General features: G+C 35.3%; 1 protein-coding gene across 4 annotated transcripts in view; it reads right to left on the reverse strand.

Moving 5' to 3' along the window:
- C13H8orf34 (chromosome 13 C8orf34 homolog) overlaps window positions 1-27442 on the reverse strand; it is a 395548-nt gene that overhangs the window by 98922 nt on the left and 269184 nt on the right. For all 4 annotated transcript variants that reach the window (XM_026012287.2, XM_072734592.1, XM_026012273.2 and 1 more), the window contains exons 9-10: window positions 15646-15731; window positions 8547-8623 (exon numbers count right to left, since the gene is read on the reverse strand). In XM_026012287.2, the coding sequence (XP_025868072.1) occupies window positions 8547-8623; window positions 15646-15731 (163 nt within the window). The remainder of the gene's footprint in view (window positions 1-8546; window positions 8624-15645; window positions 15732-27442) is intronic.

The following is a 27442-nucleotide window of genomic DNA, read 5'->3' on the forward strand; positions in this document are numbered from 1 at the left end:
ATTTTATTAACATTTGGAAATCTCTTTAAAAATCTGTGATGCTTGGAAAAGAAGCAAATGAGTTCACTGTCTTCAAAAGGAATGGTCATTCAATCTGACTCAACAATCAAGATCCCTTCAAACATAGTTCCTAAAATATTATTTCTCCTAATGCCCTTTAATATACATCATGTTAGGTCAACATAATAGTAGGAATATATAATACTTTTCTCAGTTTGAGTTAGTACATCTCTGAGACTCAGCTTTATATATGACCACTTCTTATAATAGGCAAAAAATGACCTTGGTAAGATCACTGTGGTTCACAAGGAAAGGAAGCGCACAAATATTTAAGTTTCTATAGGAAAGCACTTTATATCTAATCATTTTTATGTAATCTATGTAGTTCCCTTAGCTGAAGGACAATATGGACATATAAAAGAAAACCTTTTTGCGAAGATCTTAATGTTTTTTCATCCCCACTTAGTGACTGAATATTAATTTAATATATTTCACACAAAACAGGCCATACCAGCACACACATTACACAGTTCCTGATCAGAGTATATATAAGGGTTTTACCTCACTACACAAACATAATCTATATTGGGGTTTTTTTTCCTTTTTCATTCTACTTATATACCAATCAAATGAAATTTTCAGTAGCTGGCAATCATTTTAATAAAAAATTTGTGATAATGTCAAAATACAGAAAATGTCAAAATGCATTTTCTCTTTTGTCCACCATATTTATAAGAATTAGTGGACTCATCATGAGTTGGGGTCTCAGGACATTAATAGCATGCTATTGTACATCTTCTTGGTTATTATTTGCTTAGAAGTCAACCTTACTTGTTCTACATCAATGCGTACTACGTCACTCTTCCTTCCAATTATCTTAAAACTAAAATGAGGAACTTAACTGATTCTAAGAAATAATTTCATAATTTTACTAATGGAAAAACAGTGAAATTATGTAAAGAGATTGACTAATGACAAAAGTTACAATAAATGTTTTAACATTCATTATGTCATACTTTACCATCTTAGGCCTTTTTTTTCTAATGCAGATGTGACACTTAGAAGTTACATTTTAAAAATGCATAGATGTTTTAGAAAATAATATTTGCATAGGTTTGGGCAAATATTTCCATCCTCAGTATGTTAGAAATCAACAGACCTAAAATGTCAAAAGGAAAAATCTCACTAGATTCCAAAAGTTGGTCAGATATATTTCCTGCTACATAGTACTTAATTTTAAGCAATTTTATTGGTGTCCTAGATCTGTGAGTGATAAAGCCAAGCAAAATTCCACACTTAGAAGGAAAAAGAAATGGTAAAAGCCTTTAGGGTTGAGTGAAATATGTACTACCGTGCTGTTCCTTAGCAGACAATTCATTGCTACAATTAGCTGCCAATAATTTGTCAACATTACCTTCAAGAGATGAAATCCACTCTAATTTATTACTTTTATTTGGTGAGATGATAAAGAACATTAATTTCTTTTCTTTTTTACTTTGCAAGAATACAAGTTGAAATTTGTTTAGTCTTAATTCCATAGATGCTAGTTGGTGTCTAATTTTTCACCCTAGAGACATAATGCAAGAAAAAATTACCATATGTTCATTAGCCAATTCATTCAACATTGCTTCTGCTGACCAGCTCTTTTTTTTTTTGACCAGCTCTTTAAATCAATTTACATAGAATTATAGACCTTCCAAAATATGTATAACAATATTTATTTATCATGAAATTATCCTTTAGTATGAAAAAGAATTTGGAAGTTGTTTTATGGAAACATATAAGATGTTGAATTGAGAGGAGGATGAAAAGACAAAATTTTCCTGTGGGGAGAGTTGTGTGTAGGATGGAATAATATTAGTAAGAAACAAGATAGGAAGTAGGGATATAAACATTCTTAAAGAAATAGGCTAAAGGTCCACTAAATATTCTTACCTGTAGTTTTTACTGGAAAGCTATGGGTACAAATCCTTTTGTGCTTTTTGTTAAGTCTAAGTGATAATTTATAATTTTATACCTTTTAAGTGTATATGTCTTTTTTTGGCATGCTTATGAGAGAAGAAATAAAGATCTGGGAAGGAGAAATGGGATAAAAGGAATGAATATCCAAGGAGACGTCCACTACTTGGCTTGAAAATAGTGTGTAGGTTTCTAGAGTGGAGAAATAAAGGACATTCGTGCAACCTACCTATTATGAAAAGTCATAGGGTTTCAGCAGATTGCAAAATTTCCCTTAAATCTCAGCAATCAGTGCTCTCAATGTGTACTGAAATTCATTTAACATAATTCCCAAGGGCACCAAGAATTGGTTAAAAGAAGATTCCACAGTAATTATTAACAATCAGACCAGGAATAGAAATACAGGTGGAACTCTTTGCTGACCTACAAACTTCATTGGATGAATCAATTTTTTTTTAAGTTAACAAAAACTAATTCACCTAAATTTTTTCCAGTAAAAAGAAATTCATTTAGGAACAATGTCCTTCTTACCCAAACTCTTTTCTGAATTTGTACATCAGTTCCATGTGTTACCGGAAGAATGCACGTAAATGTTTTTTTTTTTTTTTAATTTTTATTTACTTATGATAGTCACACAAAGAGAGAGAGAGAGGCAGAGACACAGGTAGAGGGAGAAGCAGGCTCCATGCACCGGGAGCCTGACGTGGGATTCAATCCTGGGTCTCCAGGATCGTGCCCTGGGCCAAAGACAGGCGCTAAACCGCTGCGCCACCCAGGGATCCCTAAATGTTTCTTTTTTATGTATCTTCCAATTATAGTTGTTATCAAAAGAGAATCATATTTATATCTAACGAAAATTTACTCTTTTTTAACTTCATATTCATGGGGTAATGGGAAAATGTGGTATGTGTGGTAAATTTCAACTTCAGACCATCAAGTCTACACCTTACTACTTGTGAGTGAAAGTCAAAAGAATCAGTGAAGAGGAAGAGAGAGAAACAGAGAGGCCATCCACTTGTCCCTACATCATTAAACAAAACTTTTTATTTACTAATCAACAAAGCATAATATTATTCAAGCTTAAAAGTAATCAAAGTTTATCTATAATCCTGAAAATTTTAGAATCCCCTGAATTTCACTTTTGAATCATTTGTCATGGATATTTTTTCCAAAATGTGTTATTTTCTTTTTCCCTTTTCTTTCCCCTAATTTTAAGATCCTCCTTCTTGATATGCTGCATTGGTTTCTCAGACTCCTTCAGTAATTAAGAACCCAAGCAAGACTAGTCTTTTATGTTTCAAACTTACTGATCCTTTCTTCTCACAAAAAATTACCTGTCATACAAAGCAGGAAAGAATAACCAATGGAAAAAGTCACTTCAACAAATGGTGTTGGGAAAATTGGACAGCCACATGTGGAAGAATGAAACTCGACCATTCTCTTACACCATACACAAAAATAAACTCAAAATGGATGAAAGATCTAAATATAAGACAAGAATCCATCAAAATCCTAGAGGAGAACACAGGCAACAGCCTTTTTGAACTGGCCACAGCAACTTCTTGCAAGACACATTTATGAAGGCAAGGGAAATAAAAGCAAGAATGAACTATTGGGACTTCATCAAGACAAAAAGCTTCTGTATAATAAGCAGTCAACAAAACTAAAAGACAATCTACAGAATGGGAGAAGATATTTGCAAATGACATATCAGATAAAGGGCTAGTGTCCAAGATCTATAAAGAACTTATCAAACTCAACACCCAAGTAACAAACAATCCAGTCAAGAAATGGGCAGAAGTGGGACGCTTGGGTGGCTCAGTGGTTTAGCGCCTGCCTTCAGCTCAGGGAGTGATCCTGGAGTCCTGGGATCGAGTCCCACATCAGGCTCCCTGCATGAGCCCGCTTCTCCCTCTGCCTATGCCTCTGCCTCTCTCTCTCTCTCTCTCTCTCTCTCTGTGTCTCTTATGAATAAATAAAATCTTAAAAAAAAAAAAAGAAATTAAAAAAAAGAAAAGAAAGGGCAGAAGACATGAACAGACATTTCTCCAAAGAAGACATACACATGGTCAAGAAGCACATGAAAAAATGCTCCACATCACTTGCCATATATATATATATACCATATATATGGGTGTAAAGTGGTATCTCATTGTGGCTTTGATTTGTATTTTCACTATATATGTGGTATATATGGTATATATGTGAATTACTGACCTCTACCTCTGAAATTAATCATATACTATAAGTTAATTAATTGAATTTAAGTAAAATAAGTTTTTTTAAATTACCTGTCATCATCTGGTACCTCAAACTCCTACTTTTTCATTATCTACTTAATCAAATGAATAATTCTACCTTTGATATTGGTTACTGATAATGACCTACTTTTTATCTTTTTTTTTTCTTTTTCTCTTTTCTACATTACATAAAGTAACTATATTTAATAGTGGCTCTAGTGCCTTAGTGATTGTAGGGACCCCGACAAGTTCTGTGAGAGTTTGGGGCACTGGGACACAGGAGTTTTAGTTCTGCTTGTCTATGTGCCTGAGGCAAATGACAAGACAAACCACAATATATATATATATATGTATATACAATGTATATACATATACAATGGAATATTACTCAGCCATCAGGAAGGATGAATATCTACCATTTACATTGACATGGATGGAACTGGAAGGAATTATGCTGAGTGAAATAAGTCAATGAGAGAAAGACAATTATCATATGGTTTCACTCACATGTGGAATATAAGAAATGGTGAAAGGGACCATAAGGGAAGGGGGGAAATGAGTGCCAAAAATTAGAGAGGAAGACAAACCATGAGAGACTCCTAACTGTGGGAAACAAAGTGTTGCAGAAGGAGAGGTGGGGGGGTGGGTAACTGGGTAACAGGCATTAAGGAGGGCACATGAGTGTTATATGCAATTGATGAATCACTAACCTCTACCTCTGAAATTAATCATATACTATACGTTAATTAATTGAATTTAAGTAAAATAATTTTTTTTTAAATTACCGGTCATGATCTGGTACCTCAAACTCCTACTTTTTCACTATCTACTTAATCTAGTGAATAATTCTACCTTTGATATTGGTTACTGATAACGACCTACTTTTTATCTTTTCTACATTACATAAAGTAACTATATTTAATAGTGGCTCTACTACCTTAGTGTTTGTAGGGACCCGACAAGTTCTGTGAGAGTCTGGGGCACCGGGACACAGGAGTTTTAGTTCTGCCTTGTTTACGTGACATGGGACAAATCATGAGATTTTTTGGGAAGATCAATATGCTCACCTAAAATGTAGAGTACTACTGATTTCACCAAAGGGTTGTCAAGCCTATGTGCATAAGGACTTCCAAAACTCAGAGACAATTGATAATAAGTATGTAAAAACACTTAAAAAATATATGTGCTATAGAAAGATGTGATATTATTATTACTACTATCATTCTAGTTTGTTTAACATAACTCCTCTAAGAGATAAAACTCTGTAGAAGGAAAACGTGTTAAAAATACACTTTTAGGGGAACCCTGGGTGGCACAGCGGTTTAGCGCCTGTCTTAGGCCCAGGGCGTGATCCTGAAGACCCAGGATAGAGTCCCACGTCGGGCTCCCGGTGCATGGAGCCTGCTTCTGCTTCTCTCTCTCTCTCTCTCTCTCTCTCTCTGTGGCTATCATAAATAAATAAAAATTAAAAAGAAAATGCACTTTTAGTAACTACTGAAAACTTCAGAAAAACTTTCCTAACAGGAATCCTTTTTAAAATTTTTCTGCCACTTTAAGAAATGATGACTAGTTACGTAAAATGCTATGAGAATCTGCTAATGATGGGCTGGTGGTACTGACTAATGAATAAAATAAATAAAAGATTTACAAAGGAAAAAAAAAGGTCAGTAAGATGTTGAACATTAAATGTGCTTCTTATCTTTTCATCTTCCCATTATGCAAATATATGTGCACATATACTTTTAAAACAAAATGGAATTATGAACATTAAAAATGCTATAGAAATTGTGAAATTAAAAAAATAATATTAAAGTTTTTAAAGATTTTATTTATTCATTCATGAGAGACACAGAGAGAGGCAGAGACATAAGCAGAGAGAGATCCAGGCTTTCTCCGGGGAGCCTGATGCAGAATTCAATCCCAGGACCCTAGGATCTCGACCTGAGCCAAAAGCAGAGACTGAATGGTTGAGACACTCAACCACTGAGCCACCTAGGCATCCCTTAATATTAAATCTTTATGAATCACTGATCTAAAAAATTTTGTGTACTATATTTATGAACTAAAGGTCATTAATCAATATCTGCTGCTTTGAATTTTCTTCCTAATATTTTCTTTTTTTGGTTCATTTCTAATAAATAGATGTCTCTGACAAATCTAGCTTTAATCTTTATAACATGTACCTATGCTAAGAAACATTCCAGAATGCAGGAAAGGAGGAAAGGGAAATTTCAAAAAAAATGACTTGTTTATTTGAGGGAGGATAAAAATGTAAATCTAAATGTTGCCTTTACCTCATTCAAATATTCACAAAATATTCACAAAATATTTTAAACACGAGTTAAGCCACTGGGGAAAACAGTTTTCAAGAGTCTGTTACCTACTTATTAATATCCAATACCCAACATGGAAAGTTAGCAAATAAGACAGCATGTGTTGAAACTACTCTAGATGGATTTCAACATTTGTGGCATGTTGTATATTTTTACAGGATGTGACTCAAAATTTGCTTTGAAGTATTTTGCATTTCTTACGGTAATAAAGAAAAAAGTTCTGTTTTCTTCCAATTCTCCATTAATATTTAGATAAAGCCACAATTTTCTCTTTGATTTACCAAAAATACAATCCTAAAAAACATTATTTAGGGAATTTGCATCTAAAATACCATCTTTTTTTAATCCATGTTTCCTTCATATTAAAAGCAGCCATTGTGTAGAAAGCATGTTCAGGATCCTGATATTCATTTATTTCTCCATGTATTGTTTATATTCTGTAGGCTTCCAAAAAAGAATTAAATAGTTATTTTGACATTAAATAGAATCATAGAATTTTTAAGAATCCAAAATCTAATGAATGATAAGTGAAAACAAGTAAAATTGGCATAGAACAAATTTTTGCATTAGGAAAGCACTATATGAGCACCGAGAAAAGAAAGCAAAAATCTCTTACAGTTTGAAATCACTGAGTTTTCTTTCCCCCTTTGGGTTATTAGATATTATTGAGCAAGCCATATACTGTGGGCAGGATTCATCTTGATTTTAGAAAGTGATTAGAAAAAGAATCTAGCAGTATCCTTTTACATACAAGGGAGATACACAGACTTTGGTAAAATTCACAGAGGAATTAAAAAAAATGTTTGCAAAAAGTAATGAATGAAACATTTCACAACCTGAATGATAACATGCTTTTATCATCATGAGATTATCAAAACATACTGAATTTTTATAAATGTCAGAAATTTCCTTTTATATTTATATTCCTGGGAATCTTTTATTCCCAGATTATAATCCAAAGATAATATTTGATCAAGTGCATACCCCATGATACTCTCTGATGTGGGAGTGTTATCCGGAACCCTGGGTTTGGTTGCGGCAGAACCCACACTTTACAGGGGACTTGGCAAACAAGAATATGCTCAGAGAAAGTATCAGAGGTACTGAAATCTTTGAAAACTACACAATGTAAGAATTTGTTGAAAGAACAGATTGTGTTTGGGCTGAAAAAAGTCTCAGATGAGAGATGCTAACAGCATTTAAGACCTGAAGATCACTTAGGAGGGAGAGATGCCTCAGAAGAAACAAATCCTAACACCTAGATCTCAGACTCATGCCTCCAGAACCGTGAGAAATAAATTTCTGTTGTTTAGCCACCCAGTCTGTGTGCTTTGTTACAGCAGCCTTAGCATGCTAATACAGAGAATATCATAGTATATAAACCCAGTTTAAATATTAAATTTAGGGTGATGCAAGATGGTATAGTCATTTTTATAGCAACTCAAAATCTTTTATAAATTTTACACTTAGAATTTATGTAGATTATATTTTTTCTGTGCTTATTCTTTTAACATTAAATTTCATTGAAAATCTTAGACCTAATGGTGTTTTTCTCAATATACTCTATTGAAAAGGTCTAGTTTAACAAAAATTTCACAAGGACTTCACAACCAAGCTTAAGTTATAAGTAGACTTTCAGGATATTCAAAACATTTCATTTTTATCAAGATGTGTATAGTTAATGAAGTTGAGGATGGCAGCTCATAATCTTTTAGAATATTCATGTGCATAAGTCAGCAGGTAACAATAGCAGAACTTAGCTTTTTCCAACTCATTCAAATTTTCTTCCCAAATTGCTGTAAGTGCTTAGTGCAGCCTTGCTGTTTACCTGTAATCAAGCTGGCTACCTACTGATACAAGCACTCAGCATGACCTTATGGGATATGCTGGATGCACATTAGAAAATATTTTTTATTTAAAGAATATTATTTTCCTACTCCTTTTAAATTTTCCTATCGGTAATATACACTGGTTTTAGGAATTAAGAAAAAAGTAAGTAAATGAATGTACTTACAGGTCCCGTTAATCTGGAGGCTTTCTCAAATTCTTCACCTTCTTCCATTAGTGCTTCTTCAGTCCCGGGTAAAGAATCTATTTTTACAAAAAGAATGAATATGTTGTTGTCACATATTTTGCTTACTAACTCTGTGATACATAAACCTATTATGAGAAGTTTAGGAAAGTGACTGAACTGGTTTTTGAAAAATCATAGTGTTTGTGAGTTAAACAGTAGAATGTTTGTTTAATTTAAAGACAAAATACAAAAATGTTGAGTATGAGAAGGGCATAATGAAATAAAAAAATGTGTGACCGCTGTAGTTATATTAGTCAGAGCAAGCTTGTTTTTGGCATATGATTTAGGTAACTTTGGAAATTTTATTTAATGTTCATTTTCTGGCTTATAATTTTATATACTATTTACTGTCTTTTTTCTCTTTTTCTTTCCTTCTTTTCTCCTTTCCTTCTTTCCTTCCTTTCTTGCTTGCCTTCCTTCCTTCCCTCTCTCCCTCCCTCCCTCCCTCTCCACTTTCCCTCTTCCTTCCTTCCTTCCTTCCTTCCTTCCTTCCTTCCTTCCTTCCTTCCTTCCTTCTTTTTGACTACACAATTTAAGCACCAATTTGTTTTCTCTCTATTAAATCTATTAAATGGGATGACAAATTATAAAAAATTTGGAAAAGGGCACATACCATGAAATGGTGGTGGGTTTTCCATTTTAAGTATCAAGTGAGAAGTTGTAATTAATTGGCTTGACTAGATTTGAGAAGTGGGTGAGTCTTGGCTTTCTAATATATGAATAAAATTATGGCAACCTTTTCCATATATATGCTGAGTTAATTATAACAACAAGGATTTCTAAGGGTTATAAATAATTCAGCAATATGGACAGATATATGGAGCATTAGAAGAAGTCTGTGTTTTAATAACCTTCTATTCAAATTTCAAAAATCAGTTAAGAGGAAAATATTTTAAATGACTGGAAACTTTTAAAATTGATTTTCTTATATTTGTTTGAAAGAGCCATATGAGTCCCTCAAGAAGACTTTCCTTCAGATTCACACACATATGGAGGCAGATTTTTTTCCACTGTGTAAAATGTGCACTCTGGGAAGAAAATCAAAGCATTAAATCCTTCAAATGCTTAATGGTCACCTAATACCAGAGAGACAGTGGAAAGCTTAGTGCAAATCCATAATCATAGCTTTTGAACCATGGAGCTCTGCCTCTAATAATTCAGAGTTTTACATTCAAGAAGAAAAATTACTAAATCCCAGGGCACATAGTTTATCTAGAATACAGAATTCTAACTTTGGGAGACTGACATACTTTCTCAAGCTGTAGGTATATTTTAAAAGTTACCTAGCAAAAAAATAAATAAATAAAATAAATAAAAGTTACCTAGCATCCTTCCAAACAGAACCATTACATCAAAAAGAAGCAAATTTTTGTTGATAAAATAATAAATCAGGATACATGAATTTATAGTAAATTCAAAAATATTAATCCATTTATGAAGAATATTTGAACCCCTATCTACTAATACCCAGTTGTAAGGATGACAGTAGATTGATTCTTTAAATTAGAATGTATAAACTAGCATAACTTAAGTCCTGCAAGGCTTAATTATATTTATATAACTGTAAGCAAATATTAGTGTAATTTTAGTATTCACTCACTATTTTTTGTTTCACTTATGTATTAAAATCATTATTTAAGTAGAATATTGACTTAATAGATAATATTAATATGTTCTATTCTATACTACAAAAGCAAATTACATATACAGAAGAAGAAAACCAACTCTCGTGGATTTGTTGATTTTTTTAGGTTAGAAATGATGCACCATGAGTTAGTTCTCAACTTCTCAGTGAATTAATGATCTTATTTATTTTTAAAGATTTTATTTTTTTATTTGAGAGAGACAGAGAGAGTACAAGCAGCAGGAGGGGCAGAGGCAGAAGACAAGCAGACTTTCCTGACTTGGGGTTCGATCCCAAGGACCAGAGCTGGTTAGATGCTTGCTTAACGAACTGAGCCACCCAGGCACCCCAAATTAATTATTTTAATGAGTACTGTCATTCTGTTTGATTTTTATTTTTTATAGATTTTATTTATTTGAGAGAAGGAGAGAGAGAGGGAGAAAGAGAGAGCATGAGCAGGGGGAGGGGCAGAAGAAGAGGGAGAGAAAGAAGCAGACTCCCCACTGAGTCCTGAGCAGATCTTTGGTGATGAGGGCTGAATCCCAGGACCCAGAGATCACGACCTGAGCCAAAGTCAGATGCTTAAATGACTGAGCCACCCAGGCCCCCCAGTCATTTTGTTTAATTTTTTTTTTTTAAGATTTTATTTATTCATGAGAGACACACAGAGAGAGAGGCAGAGATACAGGCAGAGGGAGAAGCAGGTTCCACGCAGGGAGCCCGATGTGGGACAGGATCCCAAGTCTCCAGGATCACACCCCGGGCCAAAAGGCTCGCTAAACGGCTGAGCCACCCAGGGATCCCCATTTTGTTTGATTTCTAATGCAGGTATGTACTCACCACTTCACTCATCCATTTTTTTGGTCATTTGTATATTCATTTAATTCGATAAATACTGTATGTCATGCATTCAACTTGGTGCATGCATGGTTCAACTTGGTTCAAAACAAGTTGAGCAAGATAATTTTCTGTGACTTTCTCTTGGAATATACTTGAACACCTTTACAGTATGAATTTTTTTTAAGAAAAATGAATGTTTATAAAGGGAAGGCAGTGGTAAGTTTTAATGGTTTTACATTCTGTTCTGTTCTTGTTTGGGTTGAATTTTTCCTGGTTACTGGTGCCATATCCAGAGAGATCTACAATATATAGTGAATCCATTCAACTTAGTGTAGAAGGACAATGGTGGAGTACTGTCAGAATATTTGCGAATTCACATATCCATACTGGAAGTTGTTAAGTTGAACCTTTCTAAATAGTCCAAATCTAGTGCCAGAGTATCAATCTAATTATACCAGTAGGAACAACAGACATCGTGAAAATAAAATGTTAGTATTTAATGATTAAACATTCCATTTTTAAGTGTTCTAAGTGCATTGCTTATTAACAATAATTGGTGTATACATATGTGTAAGCTATTTTGCTGTATTCCAGAGCAATTTCTTTATAAAAGTATACTTACTTATTGTACTTATAAAGTATAAATGATTTTCAAAATACAAGCAATGAACTCTTTGAGCTTTTTTCAATCACATGGAGGAAATAATGAGTATCTCAATTTCTCAAATATTAGAATTTATCTTGTCTTTTCACTTTAGAGAAGAAGAAACTGAAACATAGACAAGATAATTTCATCAAAGTCTAACAGTATCTGACAGCACTGGGATGAGAAACTTAGCCAATGTGGTTGATTAGGCATGCAGGTAGGAACCTAGGAATCTGTAGAATTTATCTCAATGTTTAGCTACATCCAACTTCTTCCTCTCATTAATTTTACTTTTGCTATTTATGTCACAACAGGTTTTTTATGTAGAAAGTTACACCTATTCATAGGAATATGTATGTTTATTGAGCCAAGCTCAATGTGGATGTATAGTTGACTAAAAAGCACATCAGCACATTTGGATAATGCCAAAAATATTTAATTACTGAATCTAGTGCTCTATCGTAAGTGGAAAGAGTGTACTGAATCAGAAACTTATATTTTGTAATTTGCTGATTAAGTTTACTAAAATTTGAATGTGAAGAATTCAGGATACAAGCAGTTCAAGAAAGGAGCTTAATGAATATTTTTCCTCCAGTGGATGCAATTAGGTATAATCAACCACATAGTAGTGATGATGCATTGTTAAATTTTCCAAAAAATTTAAACCCCTCAATACCCAATTATTATGCAAATGTGATTGCTCAAAGATATATATATCTTCTTGGTAGATTAATGGATTCCAGTGCTTTTGATAAAATTAAAAACCAGTAATGGGCCAGTAATTAAATAATATCTGGTTTTTGTCTAGTTTTATACCAGCCATGATGCAGTACACAAGAAAACCTCAAAAAGTATATAATTCAGTTGAGCAAGATCAACACACAAGAAGTAATTGAAACACTATTGGAAGAAAAGGAAAAAGAAGACATTGGTGTTAGCTGGACAGGAGGAGACTTGAGATGACCTTAGAACATAGGATATGGATAGGCAGAGGGGAGGAGAAAGAATTTATTATGAATCATGGAAGAAGGGCTTAAGTAAAGGTACACATGCAAGGCTATCAATGAAGAGAAGATAGGCTGACTCCAAACCTAGGGTGTCAAGGAATGGTTGACCTGGGTCCTCCATGTTGTTAGTGCCATATTGTTTAACTTTCATTGTCAATGTTAAAGGTCTACCATGAGAGTGCTGTCATCTCATCAGTACTGCAAGAGATTTGAGTATAAAGAAACTATTATCATTTCTTGTGTCGTGCTACACTGGCATTGGTTTACATTCCCACAACACTTCTTTGTTTTGTTTTGTTTTAAGATTTTATTTATTTGAAAGAGAGAGAGAGCACATGAAGGAGAGGAGGGGCAGAGGGAGACAGAGAAGCAGACTACCCACTTAACAGGGAGGTTGATGCTGGGCTTGATCCCCTGAGATCATTACCTGAGCAGAAGGCAGACACTTAACCAACTGAGCCACCCAGATGCCTCCACATTTTGTTTTTTAATGTTTAATGTTGTTAACATTTGACATGTAAAAAAAGTATATATATTTGGCCTTTGAACAATATGAGTTTTTTTAGCTGCATGAGTCCTCTTATACATGGATTTCTTTCAATAAATACAGTGCAGCACTATAAATGTCTTTTCTTTATGATTTTCTTAATAACATTATATTTTCTCTAGCTTACTTTATTGTAAGAATACAGTATATAATACGTATAACATATAAAATATGTGTTAATCAACTGTTTATATTATTGATAAGGCTTCTGGTCAACAGTAGGTTATTAGTAGTTAAGTTTTTGGTGAATCAAAAGTTATACTTCAATTTTCAACTGTGCATAGGGTTGGCACCCCTAACCCTCATGTTGGTCAAGGGTCAATTGTAAAAAATATATATGTAAAGTAAAAAAATAGATAGATAGATAGATAGATAGATAGATAGATAGACAGATAGTAAATTTATTTACAAAGCATAAGGGTAAACACTCTCAACCCACCCCTCTAATTTAAGAATTAGAACATTTCCTTCCTGTATATACCTGAGAGCACCTTCCTTATCCCATCTCCTTGCTTCCCCTATCCTGAGGATAACCACGATTTTATTCCCTTCTTTAAATATAGTTTTATCACTTATGTATATTTTCCTAAAGAATATATTATTTAGATTTGCTAGTTTTGAGCTTAAAATGGTGTTCTATGAATTCTTTTGTTCAATCATATAATGCTTTTAAGACTCATTCAGTTGTGAGTTGTAATTTGCTCATACCAGATTGGGAGATCCACTGCCATTTTCAGATCAGTTGCTTTAAATCAGCCACAGTGGTAGTATTTACACCACAGAAAACAACAGTCTCTACAAATTATGGCTTTCTTTTTCAAAGAAAGAGTTGTTAACATTTACCAACACACCTTTGATTTCATTCATCCTATGTGTGTATTTGAAATGCATTCAGTTTTCTGCAGTGGGACAATTCCATAATGTATCCATTTTCCTGTCCCCCAGCATATTGACAAAGGTTGCTCACTATTCATGTTACATGAGACTTGTTTTTCTAAGATATTCACCCAGAAATGGAGTTTCTGAGCTTTTGACTAAATATTGAATATTCTTTTGAATATTCAAGATTTTAAAATAATGGAAAACTGTTTCCAACATTGTTTATGCTCCACCTAGAGTGTATGAGTTTCCTTTCATCTCTCTGTTCACCAGCACTTACCTTGTCTGATTTCCTAATTAATACCAAACCAAAAGTTATAAAACAGCATCCTTCTATGGTCTTAATTTGCTTTTCTTTGATTACTAAGTAGTTAAGCATTTTTCATATGTCCGTTGGCCATTTGGTTTCCTCTTTTGTGAAATATCTGTTCATATCCATTTGCTTATTTTTCTCTTGGTTTGTTGATCTTTATTAAATTGTATATTGTTCATGTATTCTAAATGTTAATCTTCAATCAGTAGCATATATATTGCAAATCTATTTTGCTATTTTGTGGCTTATTGATTCACTTATTTCTGTCATCTTTTGATGAACACGAGTTTTAACACTCTATAGCTGAGTGAAATTTTCTTGTTATGTTTTGGGATTTCTTTTTCACCTTCACTAATATATCTTTCTCTATCCAAATGTAAGGAAAATATTTTCCTATGGTTCCTTTTCTAATGATTCCAACTAGATGTACTGACCGTATTTAGCTAGGACATTGAGAGATGAAGTGGTGCCATATCTTAGACATCATTGTCATGGCACTACATGTACTTTTGTATTTATTCAGGAAACATTCTGAAGTGCCCTGACATGAACTTAATTCACTATGTTAAGGAGTTTCAATTGCATCCTACAGAAAATGGGATAAAAGAAGCATCTTTATGTTTAGAAAGATAAACTAAAAAGAGACAGGATAGTACAAGGAGTACCTATGTACAGGCTTGTTATAGTAGGCAGAAAAGGAGGACGAAAGCACAGAGGAGGCAGTGGCAGGGAAAATGAAGAGGAGACTGATTTGGAGAGGGAATTTACTGACGTGATTTGAGGCCAATTTAATATGGGGCTGAGAAAGATGGAGGGAAACCTAGTATGGTGTTGACATTTCTGTTGGGGAAATGTGAAGGGATCTATAATGTGAAAATGGGAATGGGCAATGTAAGTTACAAAGACAAGATGAAAATAGTGACAAAATTTGGGGAGAAGCCAACATATAGTTGATCTGTTAGTACCTAAATCAGGCACAGACACTATGAGGCTGCTCCTCAGAATCCACACATCTTGCCTCCTTTTCTTTTTGTCCCTTAACCTTCTGACACACACGGCTTGAGGGAAAGGTAGATGTATGACCCACTGTTAACCATGATGTTTGGTTTTAGTTTCTTTCTTTCACATTTCAATCTTCCAGTGCCATTAAATCACAGTAGATGTTGTTGGATTTAAAACTTACCCAAAGAATCTGGGACTATTTCATCTGGAGAACGAAGTACTTGTGATGTCTCCTCTGTCCTTTCTGCCAGGTGGTCTCCTTGGAGCCTAAATAATTAAAAATGGTCAGTACAACCTCGAATAATGTTGAATTGTAAAATGTGAATGAAATACTACTGGGGACGTGACTATGAACTTTCAAATTTAAAATCAGACATCCTTCTGCAGAGTAGAAACAAAGGTTTACTAAAGCCTTTGTCATACCGTGTTTTTGTTTTTCTAGCCTTTAAGGACAAGTCTTTCATCATCTTTTTTCCTATACACATGGGAAGATTAAGTCCAGGCAGAGTCTGCTTTTCTTCTTTCTTCTCTGCCTGAGTGGAGGAAGGTTTGTAAGCAAACGTTTTCACTGAAACTACAATGGGGAAGTGAGTGGAAGAAAAGCAGGAGTCCCCCAGAGTGGGCTCACCTTGCTTCTGAATCCAGGGGCAGGAGAGTTTTCATGATTACATAGAGGTTTATCAAGCACAGTTCTCCACATCAACCCAAGTGGAGTTTAAAGGCCTACAGGCCAAGGTGAGCCTCAATAATGGAAGTGAAGATCCTTAATATGTCTGACTGCCCAGTGTTCTCACAGACACTGCCTCCCTTCAGGAAGGAAAGGCCACATGGGTACTTCTGGGATAACATATTTCTGAACTTCTGTGTCCACCTCACCACAGCGAAACTAGCAATATCTAATTCAAACAGTCTGGATGTATATTATGCTGTGAAATCATGCTATCAAAAGGCATAGAGTTTATTAATAACTGTTGGAACTCGGTCCTAAGAATAAGCCCTGCTAATATTGGAGAACAATGTATCAAATAATCCAGAGACTGAAGTTTCCATAACAATGCCCTTATTTTTTTCTTGTATTTAGTAGATGGCAAGTGCCCTCATGGGAGAGTATTAATAAATGCATAACAAATAGCCTTAATATTTTAAAAAATACAATTCAAGTATAATTTGTAACCGTACCAGCCTCAAAATTTAAACTTTTCAACTGTTTTACATTTTTGCTTTTATATGTCACAGTAGAATCATACTAATTTGCATTTGGCTTTTGCATATTCAAGCACATATGCATGACACTTTACCTTTTGTGTAATTACAAATATTATAAATTATGCTTTCATCTTTATTCCTTTAATATTAAATTAATATTAAATTATGCACATTTTTGTTCGTATTACATACTAATACTTACTTATTACCTTCTATATACAAAACCATATTTATTATATAAGCTAACTCAAGAATTCTCTAGTGTAATTTTGTGATAATCATAACTTTTTTTTTGGTCAGATATGTATGACTTTAAACTTTTTTTGATTGATTTTATACTTTGAATTAATTTTTAAAATTTTACTTTGCAACATCACTTTTAAATGATATAGCTACATACTTCTCATATCTGCCCAATTATTTCTTATTTTCTTACTTTCTAGTAATTAAAATAAATACTTCACTAATCTGCCATATCAAATAGTCTTTTCATATGTTCTTTGTCTACCATTTCATCAAATTTTCAGAGAGGAAGTATGTAGAAACCTGAGATATTGAAAGGTGCAAGTAAAAATAATTATTAAAAACTGACAGACTGCAATACATTTGGGTATTTCAAATTAGATTAAAAACCTAAATGGAAAATAAATCTCCAACAAAGGCAGAAAGAAAGCAGGAAGAAATGAAAACTAAGTTGTAAACTTGTTTTTGCCCATTGCAAGCTTCAATAAGAAATATTTACTTAGCATTTATTAATATGCTCAGGAATAAGCCTAATGTCATTGAGATGTAAATAAATTACAGCCGATCTTGATTTCACAGACTTCTCAATGTAGGTGAGTCGACAAGACAAATGGCCATGAAAACGACCCAACAAATTGGGTGGCCTTGAAGCTGGCTCATCTTTGTTCAAACACTGCCCTCCAGATACCTGAAGAGTTGGATTTACTGTCTTGGCAGCAACTCCATTAAGGAATGCCTCACAGCCCTGCTATCCTTGAGTGCTCTGCCAACGTTTCCCAAACTGTAATCCACACAGCACCACTTCTGTAAGAGGTTAATAGGCACTATGCAAACAAGGGTTATGTGGGCAAATCCGGGAAATGCAGTCTTAATAACAGTTCAATCTTTTTTTTCTCTACACTACAAGAGTTTTACTTATACTCTTACCTTTTCTCTTTGCTTTCTGAAACTCCTTTTCCATGTTAAACACTCGCTTTCCTATATTCTCAGGACCTAAACAAAATGCTTCCTGTTCCCCTTTGTCATCACTGAAACCCTTTACTAAGAATATTATATCATTTTTTCCTCTAAGAATATGACACTGCCTCCTCTCCAAAGGAGCCTGCCTAATCCCTCCACCTCAGATCACACAGGATTCGAAATATTCACCTTCCTTCTTTCTGCCTTTCTGAGACTTGGCTCAGAACCAAAGTTTTCTTCTTCAACTCAAGCATCACTGTCATCTTGAATGTTTCTATGTTCTTGAGTTCCATGTTCTTCCATCCTCCCACTAATTTCAAAGTCCCTGATCTCAAATCTGGAGATCTTCCTTCACCCAAGGAAAGATCACTCAGAATTGTTCCCTATAAGCAATATTTAAAGCCAATGTTCTGTTCTCTGACCACAGACTCATCTCCTTTAGACTCACAAACTCACTGTCCTTAATACTTTCTCTTCAGTCAAATATAGATCCCAATTTCTATTTTCTCCCACATATCTGGCCTCCCCTGGTTCCAGTTCTGCCCTACTCAGCTGGGTCTTGTGGTCTCCTCAGTTTGCATGCACCTACATCCTCCTGTCATGACTGACCAACCAGACCCTAATTCTGTATCAAGTCATCATTTTCCTACACATGTGCACCTGAAGCAATGCAGGAGAAAATCAGACACTCTAGGATTGGAGAGTAGAAGTCAATGGTCTCCAACTTTAAACTTGGGCTTCTTGATTGTCTTTCTTCCATTCCTCTCAAAGTCTTTACAAAACTATTACCTCCTTTTTAGGTCATCTAGAAAAATGATGTATTAAGGAAAAAAGATCTGCTACTCCCCCTCATATAGCACCTATAGAGTTATTTTCACTCCAGCCAGTATTCACTACCTTCCAAAGAGCTGCTACTCCCTCTCTTCTGTGTAAGGTTCAGATCATCCATTTAGGCTGGTGATTTGGATCCGATCATCTCATCTTTCTTGGATCTTATTTAACCCACTACTATTCATTCTGTTCATCTGCATTGTTCATTTGCCACAGTGAAAAGAAACAGGCTCATTTCTCTTTCAGCCTTAACAAAACAAAATCCCTCCTCCCATAATTATCTCAAACATCTAACTGTTGCTTTTTCTTGCTCATTCTTTTTTGGGCCAAACTCCCTAAATATTCTTCATTCATTGCCTTTGCTTCCATAGTTTTCATTCATTCCTCATCCTGTTTTAATTTGGTTTGTGTCTCTGCCATTCTGAAATGACTTTCTGATCTAATTGCCATATAAAACAGAAATTTTCATATCTTGTTTTTATTTAACTTTCTTTTTTTATGCCTATTTTTTATTTTTTATTTTTTTTTATTTATTTACGATAGTCACACAGAGAGAGAGACAGAAGAGAGAGAGAGGCAGAGACACAGGCAGAGGGAGAAGCAGGCTCCATGCACCGGGAGCCCGACGTGGGATTCGATCCCTGGTCTCCAGGATCATGCCCTGGGCCAAAGGCAGGCGCCAAACCGCTGCACCACCCAGGGATCCCTTAAATTTCAATTGTACTTTGAATGAACACTTTCCCCACTCTCTTTTACACCATCTCTTTGAATCAGCTCATCTACTCATGGTTTGAATCACACACAGATTGATATTTTTCAAATCTTTATTTTGAGTTCTCAGCTCAAAATTGGTGTAGCCAAATTTTTGTAGAACATTTTACTTGGATGTACCAAAAGCATCACAAAGATAACATGTCCAAAGGTAAATTCATTTTCATCATCACCCTGTCTTGCATTACACACAGCTAGTCAATCCCAGTCTTGTTACTTATACCTCCTGAGGAGATTTCCTGAATCCATCACTTCTTTATACACTACTGTAATTTTGCTCCTCATTTTCATTCACCTGGATTCTTATTAGTGTCCTCAATGATAGTCATATTTAGAAACTTGCCCTTCAAAAATCCATTTTCCATATGGCTACCAAAATGTTCAAAACAAATCCAAACATATTACTCTCATGATTTAAATATTTTAGTGCAAGAAATCTTAACAAGAGTATTTTTAGAGTGCCCATTGGGCAGTTTTAGGGGAATCACAATAACTCACAATAAATGGAATGAAAAGTTTTTGGCAGATGTGCTCTTTTTGGACAGGGAGACAGTAACTTCAACCAGATTTTCAAAATAATCCTTGACTCAAAAAAGTTTAAGAACAACCATTTACTGGCTTCTCATCACCCGCAAGATGAGTTATGATTTCCTTACCAAGTCATTTGAGTCTCTCTATTACACAACCCTTACCTGTCTCTGAAAATTCATCTTTTTTAATTTTATACTCCATAAACGCCACTGTCCAGAAGTCTTAGCAGCTATGCAAAACTTCACCATTGCTTTTGCTTTACTATATTTTAATTGTCTGTTTAGATGTCTGTCAATATACTTCAAGTGTCTTAAAGGCGAGAATTTTATTTTTCATATTTTATGACTGTAATACCTAGCTTAGGTTGAGCTTCATTATAAGCTCTAAAAGAGATTTCTTATGGCATTTTTAATGATTAAATCACCTTGGGGATTAGTCCAGGAAAACAGAGCCCATCCTATATATGAGGAATTTTCTATGGAATACTGTAATAGAGTTATATTTCCTTGAAAAGAGGTAAAACTATCCTGTGTATATTTAGGGTTAAGTAGTTCTTAGCCCTGTTCACTCTAATTCAGAATATAAGACAGAGGTTGATGTGTCAATGCTTATATGATCTGGGGGGCAGAACATGAAAGTAAAACACAGGGAGAGAAAGCCAATACAAGGATGTGTTATTGAGCCATCTCCTGTACAGATGGTTTCTTGACAATTCCACAAGAATTCTGAGGATCCTTATGAAATATGTCCACTTGAAGGATGAAAGGGTAAAGAATTTATCCATAGGCTCCTGATCAAGGATGGTCCTTGAGCTCTGATAACCCTAACTTTTAAATTGCATATATATTAATATTGAGTGATTCTAATTGGTCATCCCAGTGCAGGAAATAAGATATAAAAGATATTAGCAAAAGTGATGTTAAAGGTTGCACCTGCACAAGGCTGGCTGCTATGCTACAGTTATAAACATATGCAGATATAGTTGCTAATAAGAAGTATTTAAAATTACATACAAGCGGGGTTGATAATGATAGTAAATATGTTTGGCTTTAAAATAAATCAATCAGATTTAATTTTATGGCTAGTGAGTCCTGGCTAGAGGAAATATTACACATATTAGTAAATTATATCAATGAGTTTGTGAGTCAACAATCATTTTCCATTGACTCAGTCTTAATAGTGATTAAGCCAAAGAAAGATAGCATCCTGAGAGAGACTGTTGTAGTGTGTATCAGAGCCTATCATAGTACCAGGCACATGAATACTATCAATAGGTATTTCTGAAGTAAATGTTATCAAAAAGTCCCTGAGTCATATAAAATAGATTTAAAGAAGGCAGACCAGTCAAGAGAAAGGAGGCTGAAGATCATTTAGGAGATTGGTAACTATAGCAGTGGTTCAAATTTTGCTGGTTTGCAGTTTGTTTTGAGATTCAATTGATCCCAGTGTCTCATTATATAAGAAGAAACAAGGAAACCAAAGAAAGCATCAAATAGAAGTCCAGTTCTAGTCTAAAATGGTCAGTAAAAACACCAAATCCATTCAGAGGAGGAAGTTTTGAACATTGTAAGCAGTGAGAGAATAGAAAAGATGATTAGTACCACTTCTCTTTTATACTTAAAGAAAAATCCAAAACATTCAAAAAAGGGGCATATTTCCCTTTTTTTTAATCTCTAGAATTAAATGTCAACCCAATTGAACTATGTAATGTGATGAGAGAAGATTCAAATAAGTGCGTATTTACTTTCTCACTTTGTCCTAGAAGACATTCAAATTTGTGAGTAGTTGTCTTTCTGTTTTTATGTTATTATGGTATGTATTATTTATTTTAATCTTCCCTGAATACTTTCTGGAAGAAAGTAGTATCTAACTATAACCAGAATGGACACTTATCAAAAGTTTCTTTGAACCAAATTGAATACACTATGGTATGCATGAAATTAAAGGCCAAGCTAACATTTCTAGCCTGTATATTTCAAAGGACATGATAAACAAAATTTGGATTAATTGGAGAAATATTAATGGAGTAGGTGGTACTTAAACTGAGCTTTCATAAAGCTCAAATTTGATTAGATAAAAAAAAGGGGGGGAGAAAGAAAGAAAGAAGGAAAGAAAGAAAGAAAGAAAGAAAGAAAGAAAGAAAGAAAGAAAGAAAGGAGAAAGAAGTAGAACTTTCTACAATGTCATCTAGAAATCTGATGTTGAAATACCTAATCTTCTTCCCTGATGAAAATGGAAGCCAATGGAGGGTTGAAGCAGAGTGATATGATCAGACTTCCCTTTTGAGAAGGCTGTGCTGCGTTGATCACAGACTGTAGCAGGGCGATCAAGAAAGCAGGGAAATTCTTTAGATTATTCCACCAATCTTGTTGAGAGTTGAGCACAGCTTGCCTAAGAGCATCAATGGTGGAGGTGGTTAGAAGTGGACTGATTGGAGATAAATTCTGTAGGTGGAGCCAGTGGTACACCTGATAAATTCGATTTGGGAGTGAGAGAGAGATAAAGAAAGAAAGAGAGAGAGAGAAAAAGAAAGAGAGAGAAATCCCAAGCAGCTGAAATCATGTTACCATTTGCTGAGACAAGGAACCCTGAGGGGAAAGCAAATATGCTGGAGACTAAGTGGAACTTAGGTGGGGACATGGTAAGTTTAAAATGCATTTTAGACATACAGGTAGAGGTGTGGAGAGGCAGCCAGATATCCATATGGAGATGCTGAAAAGACTGCAGAGTGAGGCTTTCCCTTTCTGGATTGCAAAACCTCTACCAAGGACTTCAGAATATGATATACTACTATTTGGGTCAGCTATTTTGAAGAATATGATATTCTGTTTCACTGTAAAATAAGTAGTATATCATAATAAATGTCAATTAGAACAAGGGAACCACAATAAACAGTTTTGGTTTTCAGAAATTTTGAACCATTTTTTCAAACAGTTAGAAATTAACTTATCGTCCCCCTCCAGACTCCAAAGTCTGCTTTTAATTTACAAAAGCCTCTTTCATAGTATCAGTCATTGAGTTATTTCTAAGTCTCCTTCTAAATGTTAATATTCCATTTTAGGATTCCAGGACGTGTCTCCAGAACTATTTTTTGAGAAAAATCCTAACAACTTATTGTCACTCACTCAATTTTGAAGTCTTAAAAAAGCCAAAATTGTCATCAACATCAATAATTTATTGGGGACCTTCAAAGGCAAAGCTCTCCACTGGGCACTGAGCCTGCAATCTGGCATGAGACCTGCATGTATTTGCATGATCTTTCTAATTACTTTGCAAGCTTTCATGAAGTCAGAGATCAGGCCTGAGATTCCTGACAGTATCGGGGCCTCACATATCCATTCACATTTGTGCCCCCTCGGATAATGATGTAATTTGAATGACATTTCTTTGAATTCAATAAACACTTACTGTAATTCCTTTTCTATCCTAAAACTTCTGTTCTATGGAACTTTGCTGCCCTTCTTTGGGGAATAACCTGGAAATTCCTCTTCCTGTATTCCTTTCCAAACCCACTGACACCACCCCAGCATTCTCTTACCCCTGGCCATTCTGGTTTGACACTCTGGTGAACAGTCCACTTATTGTGACTCGGGCCCTTTGGCACCACCTCTCAGATTCCTCCGCAACATCCTCTGGACTCCTGACACAGACCTACCTCCAAGAGCCTCCAGCAAATACTACTTCTAGCAGTACCTCAATTTCCCTTCTTATTTTAGCAAATTCCAGCATTCATCTGAGGCACTCTTGCTGTTTCTTGACTCTGGCTGTTTAGGTCACATGAGGATAAGTAACAACGCATCAGAATGAAGCACCTTTTTCCTGAAAGTAGAATGCAGTCGAACATCCTCCTTCACCAGACGGCTTCCCTTAAATATTGCTTTTGAAATTTTCTCCCTTGTTCATAAGAACCTCTGAACATTAACCTCTAAAATACAATGATTGATGGTAACACAGAGATAAAAACCATGCTCTTTCCTGCTAAATTTTCCTTTTAACTTCCTATCTCCTGAAAATGAGATATGGGTCTGCAAATTATCTGTAACGCTCTCATCAAATTTATAGTTTCTCCTGCAGGGCCAGTTACAGACATGTAGTGGCCATAGGTGGCCTCTTATCTGGGCTGCTAATTACTCTCCTGGCAGAGGCTTAAGAATTTTAAAGCTAAATCTGAGGAAAGCACACATGGAAAATAGATGTTTTGTTTTCAGTCTCTTCTGCTTTATCTCAACTCCAAGGTAAAAATGTCAACACAGAGTAAGGAGGAGAAGACCAGGCATAGAGCAGGACTGACTCTTAGACACTTTGGGACTACTAAAGCAGTTTCCAGGCAGATACGACCAGAACATGGGCCACGGACTCACATACCTTGGCCAGATTATTACATGCAGAAAGGACAGCACTGGAGGCTTTCCAACCTTCCTAAAGCTGAGGCAGCCCTGAAAAAGGATTAAAATCGAATCGCCAGACTTCTCTGGAGCTAAAGAAGCTTCAAGAGAAAACAGGCAAACACGGGCTGTCTGACTAGAGGCAGCCCTGGGCCCTGGGATCCTCAAGCTTCCTCTAGCACAGCTATTTACGTACATTTTCAAGCCTATAATCTGGCACAGGGGAGGTATGTTTTTTGTCTGCCATCATCCCTAGAGAGGTCCCTTTTAAAAATCTATCTAAATAGAAACAATTAAGATGCTTCTTTGACTTTGTAGACCAGTGGTTCCCAATTTCTAGTGTGTTAGAATCCCTTAGAGGACATTAAAACCCAGATTGCTTGACTCCACCCATAGGTCCAAAAGGTCTGGATCACAGCCCAAGGATTTGTGCTTCCACTGAGTTCCCAGGTGATGCTGACACTGATGGCCAGGGGCCTGCCCTCTCTGTGGTACCTCCTTTCTTCACAGCTATGCAAGGAGATGGCTTCTCCCACCCATTCTGGAGGTGGTTATAGAATTGTCCCATATCCAAACACCAAGAATAGAGAAGGATCTAACAGGGGATGTTAGTATTTTCCTTTCTGTAACTTGCTGCGTATATACCCTTCTAGCTGAAACTAAATTTTATTCCTAGTAAGTAGGACACCATCTTAAGGAGATGAAAAATCCAACTCAGATTCCTCTTGAGCTCCAGATGCTATATACTTAGCCTGACTCAGAGAATTGCCTGGTCAGGGGCATCTGGCCCAGCAGCAGCCGTGAGAGGTCTTTTTAAAGAGCTGATCTCTAACAGGTTGAAAAGTGGGATCGTGTGGGAGCCAAAACACCCTTTTGGAAAACTGCCAAAAACTTTTGTTCCTTCCTTAGCCATTCCTTCCTTTAATCCGAGACCCCTTACTCACAGTACTAAAGCAGAAGGCTGCCTCACATACGCACCTGACAGAGGACCACCCCCTCTTTCCCATATCCCCTGGAAGCATCCGTCAGATTGTGGAGTTCTTCTGTGTGGAGCCTCTCTGTCTCTCTGTCTCTGTCTCTGTCTCTCTCTCTCTCTCTCTCTCATCAGACATTTTTATGCTATAGCACTGGAAGAGACTATGTGTCTTGCTGCCTTAGTCAGACGGTTTATGTTCTTTTCTTTGCTTTTTTCCATTTCACAAAATTCAGAATAACTGGAATTCGGTTGTGGTAACTGGTAGAATAATGAGGCATAGTGAAATTCCCAAATTATGAGTGCCATTCCTTTGAACCCGAGACAGGTAATGTTGTAGCAAGGTTCTATCTGCTTACAGCTGGTAATGGAAGAAATGTTGCCAGCGATATGCAGTACCAGGAACTGAGCAGTTGTTATTAGGGGTGGAACCAGCATGAAGGAATGAACCAAGGGCAGCCTCATGGCAATCCTTCTTGGTAAATTTGTACATTTTCGGAGGAGTACAGAAAAGGAAGCCCCAGCAAATCCTACCAAGTTCCACCTACTTAGGAGGGATGGTGGATAGAGGACGACAGGGAAATCTGAGAAGATTCACTTTAGAAATCTGAAACTACTGTGCACTGAGGTTACAGCCTAAGAAAGGTAAGGTAAGCTAGCTTGCTTCTATGTCAAACAGAAAGATGGCTCCAGGTAGGGATTTTATTTTTTTTATTTTGTATTTTTAAAAATATTTTATATATTTATTCATGAGAGAGGCAGAGACCTAGGCAGAGGGAGAAGAGCCTGATGCAGGACTTGATTCCAAGACACCTGGATCATGACCTGAGCCAAAGGCAGACACTCAACCACAGAGCTACCCAAGTGCCCCCAGGTGGGGATTTTGTGACTTGACTTCCCCATGGAGGTAACTCTCCATGTTCCAATAAAGGACAGAAGAATACAAGACATTTAAGCATGCAAACAGGGCTCCCCTTTCCACCATGCTTGAATGTAGCTCTGATGTACCCATAACAGGCAAGAAACAGTTGCTAATTGGGTATGTCAGTCTTTAGTCTCTGAATTTGAGATCTTTTCTGTTTTAAGTTTGTTGTGGGACAGGAAGTTTGGCTTGTTTGTTTTTAGCATGACCCTGTGTGACAATGCAGCCTTTGATTATAAATGTTTTTTTGAATATCTCAATATTAAATTGCCATATTTATTATTATTTGGACACTGTAATAAAGTTTTCTGATAAGCAAGCTGGTAATCTGGTAAACAAGATTGGTTTAAAAAATGTTAAGTATGTGAGACCCCTGAAAAGATTATAATAGCAAAGATAAAGGCGTTTTTTTATTATTTTGCCAATGCTTTTAAAATTCTTAAGAAGGACAACACTGAATACAAATGTCTGCATGATTGGAAAAGGCAACAAAGCATAAAGATATTAGGATGATTCATCTTTTGGCATAACATTCTAGGAGAAGAAATATATTCAGCGATTTACTAAAGAATATAAATACTGCTTTGTGAAATTTTAGCTCCAATTTATTTTTTCTGATGTGTATATCGATTGATCTCTCAAAATGTTCATGGAATTTGTTGATAGTGAAATTTTTTTCTCTGTGCCCCTGCTTTGGGAAACTAAAACTGGTTTGTCTTGGTACCAAGACCTAGCTTGTATATAAGACTTTTCCAAGGAGTCCTAAGTATTTCTTAATTTAATTTATTGTTGTATGATTATCATATTTCAAATCATGTTAGTATTCCACAGATTTTATTTATTTTTCTGACTTTTATATGGTATGATTTAGATGCTCTAGAGTTTCTGGTTTCAAGTGAGAAAATAGATTATTATATTTAAAATTCTGAAGAAAATTAATTAAAAACCTCAAATGACCTTTCCTAAAAACACAGATTTATTGAAACATAGTATATCATGAGCAATGGTATTAAAACCCATTGAGTTTTCTTTCGGGGAATTTCATATCCTGTTTTGAGCACTAACGTTTATAATTGAAAAATATTACATATTTTAAGAATTTTGGTTTTTATTCTGAAATGTTATCAGAAAATTGAGAATTTAATGACACTTGGTA

The sequence above is a fragment of the Vulpes vulpes genome, chromosome 13 (assembly GCF_048418805.1).
Source record: "Vulpes vulpes isolate BD-2025 chromosome 13, VulVul3, whole genome shotgun sequence".
NCBI classification, from domain to species: domain Eukaryota; kingdom Metazoa; phylum Chordata; class Mammalia; order Carnivora; family Canidae; genus Vulpes; species Vulpes vulpes.